At 37.1% G+C, this 7,953-nt stretch overlaps 1 protein-coding gene across 1 annotated transcript in view; it reads left to right on the top strand.

Annotated features, from left to right (window-relative positions):
- The first annotated feature begins 2,534 nt into the window (after window positions 1–2,534).
- LOC106474314 (homeobox protein Nkx-6.3-like) overlaps window positions 2,535–7,953 on the top strand; it is a 26,510-nt gene continuing 21,091 nt past the window's right edge. The window contains exon 1 of the mRNA XM_013935003.1: window positions 2,535–2,754. Coding sequence (XP_013790457.1) covers window positions 2,535–2,754 — 220 coding nt within the window. The remainder of the gene's footprint in view (window positions 2,755–7,953) is intronic.

The following is a 7,953-nucleotide window of genomic DNA, read 5'->3' as shown; positions in this document are numbered from 1 at the left end:
ACTATCTATCAGGCTCCTACAATCTGGGGTCATTATGTTCAGTCACTATTAATCAGGCTCCCACAATCTGGGGTCATTATGTTCAGTCACTATTTATCAGGCTCCTACAATCTGGGGTCATTATGTTCAGTCACTATCTATCAGGCCCCTACAATCTGGGATCATTATGTTCAGTCACTATTAATCAGGCTCCCACAATCTGGGGTCATTATGTTCAGTCACTATTAATCGGGCTCCTACAATATGGGGTCATTATGTTCAGTCACTATTCATCAGGCTCCTGTAATCTGGGGTAATTATGTTCAGTCACTATCTATCAGGCCCCTACAATCTGGGATCATTATGTTCAGTCACTATTAATCAGGCTCCCACAATCTGGGGTCATTATGTTCAGTCACTATTAATCGGGCTCCTACAATATGGGATCATTATGTTCAGTCACTATTCATCAGGCTCCTGTAATCTGGGGTCATTGTGTTCAGTCACTATTAATCGGGCTAGTACAATATGGAGTCATTATGTTCAGTCACTATTTATCGGGCTCCTGCAATCTGTCTTCTTTTTAAAGTCAGTTAAAACATTTTACATGTTGCTGGAACTGGTATTACACGTGTTTAGATACTACAGATTATATGTGTGAAAAGTAATTGAACTAACAATATATATATTCAGTCAGCTAGTTAGAATGGATACAAGTTTAAGCAGGTTTTCTACTCTTTTTGGCCAACCCTGTATGTATTCAGTTTCACGGAGTTCAGTAGTCTTTACCGGCAGTATTCTACTCCACTAGAATAACATAATATATATATTCATGTTGAGTTCCAGCGAAGCGATTGTGATTTTACTTTAAATATAACACTGTACAGTTACCAAAAACAGGAGTTTTGTGAGAACGTGTTAGAATAGCTAATGAAACTGAATATATATCGAAAAGCTTAGAAAAATCTTCACTATAAACTGTGTCTTGTCGAAACAGAGTGATGTCTTATAAAACCGGGAATACCTTTACACCTGAACGTATCACGTGACACGACTGTCAATGTTGCATCCAATTACCGTAGGAATACCCTCCGCATTTTGGAATCTTGGGTGCGCTTTAAGATTGATTTAAAATTCCACTGTTCGATCAGACCAGAGCAGCCTAAGAACTGCATATCTTTGCCTCTCCTCTGGTCCAGTGATTCCCCACCTGTGGTCCCCGAACCCCTGGGGGTCCGCGAAGATAATACCATCTCATTAAACAAGTAAGTTTTTTTGATTCTGCTGTTCTTTTAATTGCACACTCTTTTATTTGATAGTGAAAAATGGAAAAACAAGTTAATTATTAGTAAGAAAAATAGTTTGTTGGGTAGATGGAATCTTTCAAAAAACATGGGGTCCTTGGTGGTGAAAAGGTTGGGAACCGCTGGTCTAGTCTATCAGTTCAAAATTAAGTACGGCTATGACAAGCTGGTGATCCTTGTTTAGCTTTGCGTGAAAATTCTAAAATTGTACTACAGATCTGCAAGATGGTCAACATTTTTTCGGAGACAGTCCTGTTTTGTGAACAATATAAAAACTATTTTATTTTTATTTTATTTTATTTTTTATAAAACTGTTTTTCCCATCTCTGTAATAGAGTAGCTACGACTAAAGAAGATGTTAAAGTATATTACGTTTCTAAATTCTTCTTCCCACATTTTAAACAACTTATCTTTCTTGTCTACCCACTGAGACTGACAACGCTGTAACTAGTGTTGTTCAGATGTTAAAGATGCCAGAAATGAATGGTGTGTTTTGACGCCTAATCCCTGTCTGTGCTACCTGCTTTCACTCCCCTAATCCATCTTCTTTGGGCTTATGATCATCTCTCTATTACTTACTGTTGTGGATTGGTTACACGAAGCCACGCCTACTCACTTGTGGGCGGGGCACACGACTCAACGACCGGTATATGCAACTTTTCAGTGAAGTGATATACAAGTTATGTAGCTCTCTCTGACATGTAGTTAAACTTAGCTCTCGCTGAACTGTAGTTTAGCAGGCACGTTGCCATGCCAACAGAATTGGAGACAGTTATCTGATAAACACTGGGTCTAGTCTTGGTGGGAATTAGTAACCTTACTCGGTCGATGTAATTCTGCACGGTAACGAGATTATTGAGAAGGTCTTACAAGAAGACGATTCATTACTGTTTCTACAACCCGTTATAGTTTCTTCTTGTAGTCAGAGAAAACTGTGGGTTGGAATTTGTCGAAGTTTTTTTCAATTACACTTACAAGTGTTTGTCTCCTTCCGAGAGCAAAATAAGTCCTCTATTGTTCAAGGAATTAGCTTTTTCTGAGTTTTTTACACAAGCCTACGGAACAATTACTGTTTAGTTGAACATAGTTGTTTTAATTACTAGATGCGGCTCTGTTGTTATGGATACCAGATTGTTGTACCACTCCACCTTTCGTGAAGCTCACCACGACTTCTTGGCCCATCTTGGTCGGTCGCTCCCACTAACTTACGGCCACTTCTCGGGCTCGCAGCTCACCAGTTATGCGGCAGCCATGGGGATACATCCCGCATGCTCATACAGGCGTTTACCGTCATCATCAGCCACATGTTTTAATGGATTTTCCGCTGAACAGGGAATGTCCATCGGCATGATACCGTCACACCCTGCCGTTCCTGTGCCAGTTAAGTCCGGCATCCAGGGAACAAGCCTCGGCCGTCTTTGTAACGAACAATCCACCCTTCTAAAGTCACTAAATGAACTTGACGGAAAAGGTGAGTCCAGTTTAACGCCAAAACTTAGCTAACTATTACTATGTCATTCGTGAAATAAATGTTTTTTATATGTTTGTTTTTTCGTGAAAGGCTATTACAGTTATATCGTATATTCCGTTATTAGTTATAATTAGTTAATTGTGACATATATTCATTATATTTGAACGTCAAACTGTTAGAAACTTGAACATTATTTATTTATAACTTTCCGTATTTGGATTACTAGGCCTACAAAAAATAAAACTACTTGCAATAACGGTAGACTACTACGAAACAGATTAGGCTTAGAAGTGTTTGGTATACCGTTACTCAAGGGTAAGTTTAACGTATCGCTAAATTTGCCGTGTCCGAACTGCGGTGGGCCTACTACTACAACTTTGAAATTAAGGTATATGTCAAAATTATACAGTTTAAAAAACTGTATTATAAACTGTATATTTAACTACTCGAATTACTGACAGAAGTATTTGTAATAGATTTAATTCCACAGAGAATGATGTTAATAACGTATTATTTTGTTTTTAAACATAAAAACTGTAGAATGGGCTCGGCTATTTACGCTGTGCCCACTGCCAGGGATCGAGTCCTGAATTATCGCATTATACGCCCTGAAGGTTACGGTTGAGTAGCAAAGGGGCAAAAATAATAATCATCACAATATATCATGATTTGCGCAATGGAAGAGCGCTCCTGAAAGGTTGAGCGATCTTTATTTCAATAATATTATATAGTGATCAGTTTTAATCTATTGACGTAACTGACGATAATGTTTCATTGTGTTGAATTTATTGTTGTTCCAAATGTATCAGTTCTGTTAACCTAACAATTAACAATCGCTTTAATATACAACACACCCATACTTAACGTGTTGTTGTTACGAGTTAACTTTTCTGTTGAAGTCACACAAAAACAATGTTGAGAAGTTTTGTTATTCTTAATTTAGTAAATTGCTCATATGTAAATATTATGATCACGCTGGACGAAGTGTACAATCGTTTTTTATACAAGACCCTATGCACGTAATAGAAACTTTTTCAAGTTATGCATTAAATAACTTATTTCTTCAGTTACGTATGATCAGTTAAATATATGCATCCTGTAACCAAAGCTTCTATTAGGCCTCACAGTGTCAAGTTTTTTTGCTAGATTACAACATCTAATTCAGATAAAGCTGTGACAAAAAAATAACTAAACTCGACGCCGGTTTCTAAAAAAAGGAATTTCGTAAAGAGTCGGTACTGAAATCTGATTGATACCGTCAGAATCTGATTTATTCTTAATATCACTTCAGAAATAATACGTGCTGGTCTGCTCGTTTCGCTGTAGCCAAAGTCCTTGATTTTTTCATTACATACCGCACGAGAGAATAATTTCGGTGTTAAACAAGGACGGAGTACGTGTTAGATAACTTTAAAACAGAATGATGTTAAACAGTTTTAAATTGAATGATGTTCATGTTAAACAGTTTCAAGCAGGACGACGTCCATATTAAACACTTTTAAACTGAATGGTGTTCATGTTAAACACTTTTAAACTGGATGATGTTCATTGTTAAACACTTTTAAACCGAATGATATTCATGTTAAACACTTTTAAACTGAATGGTGTTCATGTTAAACACTTTTAAACTGGATGATATTCATGTTAAACACTTTTAAACCGAATGGTGTTCATGTTAAACACTTTTAAACTGGATGATATTCATGTTAAACACTTTTAAACTGGATGATATTCATGTTAAACACTTTTAAACTGGATGATATTCATGTTAAACACTTTTAAACCGAATGGTGTTCATGGTAAACACTTTTAAACCAAATGGTGTTCATGTTAAACACTTTTAAACTGGATGATATTCATGTTAAACACTTTTAAACCGAATAGTGTTCATTTTAAACACTTTTAAACCGGATGATGTTCATGTTAAACACTTTTAAACCGGATGATGTTCATGTTAAACACTTTTAAACTGGATGGTGTTCATGTTAAACACTTTTAAACTGGATGATGTTCATGTTTTAGTTTCTTTAGTTGATGACCTGCAGGTCATTGTTGTAAATATGATTATAAGACAACGCGTTACTGTTATTGTTTGCCATAAGTAACTCATCAATAAAGTGGATTTAAATTCATGTTTTCCTAACAATAACCTCCCAGGTGGACATAAGCGGCGGAACGATTTTTTCATTATTTTTTTTGGGGGGGTGGGGTACCGATGATCGGGGCAAGCTGTGAACTGTACACCAACCCTCATAGTCGAGACGATACTTTAAAATATTTCCTATGTGTTTAGGCTTAGGATAAAAGCTGTTCTGATTTGCTTAAACACGTGCTCTATTTTTCCACAGAGAATGACAGTTCGAGGCTATCTAGTTTTACAGCTACATTTATAACGATCAACTTTTGTTTATGTTGCTGTGGTATTTGTAACTTGGGCCTAATTCAATAACAGAACTGATGTAATCAGTGTATAAAACTTGCTGTCCTCTTTCAATAAATGATTGCAAATCTTTTAATTTCTAATTGGTGGTGTCTTGTTTTCGCCATTTCACGTATTCGTCAGATATGAGAAACGTAAATTTTCAATCGTTATTTTGCCTCTTTAGTTATATGTAAACTTTACAGTTTCATTATCTGTTCCGAATGACACAGTGTTATAATGTCTGTTTTACTGTAATATAGATCATCATTACGAAAGTAATCTCTCCTTGTACTGATTGACTTGCTCGGGTTGACCCTGTGGGAGATAGGGCTCTGGATGTCGGGCTGGCGAGCCGGATTCGAACTCGTGCGATATTGCAAAATATTCCCCGCACTTTAAGCTATAGATGCCCTGTAAGAGTGGCAGTCAGTTCCTTAGCATGGATGGTCGATGTTAGGGTGCTGCTTACTATTGCTTTCCCTCTGGTCAGTAGTTAAAAATTAGAGGTGGCGACAGATAGCCATACATACTGACCGGCTCTTAGACATTTTATAACCCCAGCAATTCGAATATAATTAATGTCTCGTGATTTTAGACGTTGACCTTTACCATTTGACCCAAATTCATTTGTTACCTCAAAACTACAATCACGCTAATATGTTAAAGTACGTATTAAAATATCCGGGGATTCTTTCGCTACTTGCGCGCTGCCCACCACGGGTATCGAAACCCGATTTCTAGTAGTATAAGTCCGCAGACGTACCACGGTGCCACTGGGGGCATATCTTTCGCCCAGAATAAATTAATATCACGAGACTTGTTTGTTTTAGCTCTGTCCACCGCGTGGAATCGAACCCTGGATTTTAGCGTTGTAAATCCGTCAACTTAACGCTGACTCACCGGGAGACAAGTTATCTCTGTTTACAGAACCTTTAATTTATCAGTAGTTGTGGGAAACCTTCATGGATTCCTGTTATTATTTTATAAATTGTATCATAAATCACGCTTTGGTTAAATATTACAATTGATAAGATTAATAAGACAGTGTCAACGAGTGAAAATATTAGGTTGTCAAGAAATAAATGTCGCTTTTTTTTTAGATGAAAAAATCCGAACAACTTATATACCAAAACAAAACATTTATTAAATGAAATAGTCTCTATTCTTATCGATGATGCTTTTCCATTTTACAATCAGGTTGTTAATGCCTTGGTTAAAAAAATCACTTGGCTTTGAAGCAAAAAACATGTCGATGTCCTCTTTAACACCTTCCACATTTGCATATGTTTTACCATTAAGATGGTGTTGCATCGAATGAAAAGGGTGGTAATCTGATGATGCCATATCTGGAGAATATGGTGGGTGGTGGAGAACTTCCCAATCCAACTCCATAATCTTGTGTTGCGTCAAACGTGTCGTGGAGAAGAAGAAGAACACCTTTCCGATTGACGAGTGAAGGGCGTTACTGATGAAGGGCTTGATTTAAACGTTCCAGTTGCTGACTATAGATCTCTGCATTGACAGTTCGTTGTGGATTGAGGAATTTGAAATGAATTACTCCTTTGATGTCTCACTAAATGCAAAGCATCACTTTCTGCGTATGGAGTCCATTGTTTTTGGCGTTTAATATTCGAATAGAGATTCCTTTTTTCATCACCAGTAACAATTCTGTCCAAAAGCTGTTCACGCGCCAGAAGAGACGAAGCAACATTCACATTTTGGAAACGATGATCATCAGAGAGTTCGTGAGACACCCAAACACCTTCTTTAAGGAGTTTTCCCATATTCCTTAGATGTTTACGTATTGTTTCATAAGAGACATGCAACTTCAGGGCCATTTCACGAGTGTGTTGCCTTGGGTTAGACTCAACAAGCGTCTTCAGAGCATCAGTATCAATTCCAACATGTCGGCAATCACAGTTTTTAATGCTAAACTCACCTGAACTAAATTTGTTGAACCACCGTAGACACTTACAAACGTTCAAAATATTTCCATAAACTTCTTTGATATTATTTGTGGCTAAAGAGGCGTTGTTTCCCTTCTTGTATTCAAACAGCATTACATGCCGAATGTGTGTCTCGTCGTGTGCCATCACCATAAGAGATTAGAGTATACTAAACTTTACTTATTATATAGGCTATACCAACGTGACGTTTAGCGGTTCGTTTAACTATTATACGTGATGTACGTTTTTTTGGAGGTGGTTAATGAAAGTATTCCAAAACGCTACATTAATTTCTTGACGACCTAATATGTTGCTTAAGTGATCGTTTATGTAACTCTTTGAATACACTGACTTTTGTCACTACTGTATTTGAAGTTATTGAAGGTTCGTAAGCTTCCAGTTACACATAAAGACCAAGGTATGTTTTCATGGGAAATATGGTCTAGGCCTAAGAAAGCGAAATCACAATATTATAGTCGACCACATACCATTCACAGTGGTGTAGGAAGGAGTTTCAAAATGTAGGTACTTGGCTAGACGTGTAAATTTTACAATAAGAGATTGTAAAGATAAGGTGCTGCTAAAAACAGCTCCCGTGCTGCCAAAGGCATCTGAATATACGGGGTTGGGGCATGCTCCTCAAAAAATTAATATAATTATATAAATGACAGTTGCCATATAAGGTAAATATGTAAAAGTGGGGGGTTCCTACAGCAAAATATGTAAAAGTGGGGGTTCCTACGGCAAAATATGTAAAAGTGGGGGTTCCTACGGCAAATGATTCAAATCCCCCTCACAGTTTCAATTGACTTTTGATTCTTAGCAGTTAAT

The sequence above is a fragment of the Limulus polyphemus genome, unplaced genomic scaffold (assembly GCF_000517525.1).
Source record: "Limulus polyphemus unplaced genomic scaffold, Limulus_polyphemus-2.1.2 Scaffold7061, whole genome shotgun sequence".
Taxonomy (NCBI): domain Eukaryota; kingdom Metazoa; phylum Arthropoda; class Merostomata; order Xiphosura; family Limulidae; genus Limulus; species Limulus polyphemus.
This window is presented reverse-complemented; position numbering and strand designations above follow the sequence as displayed.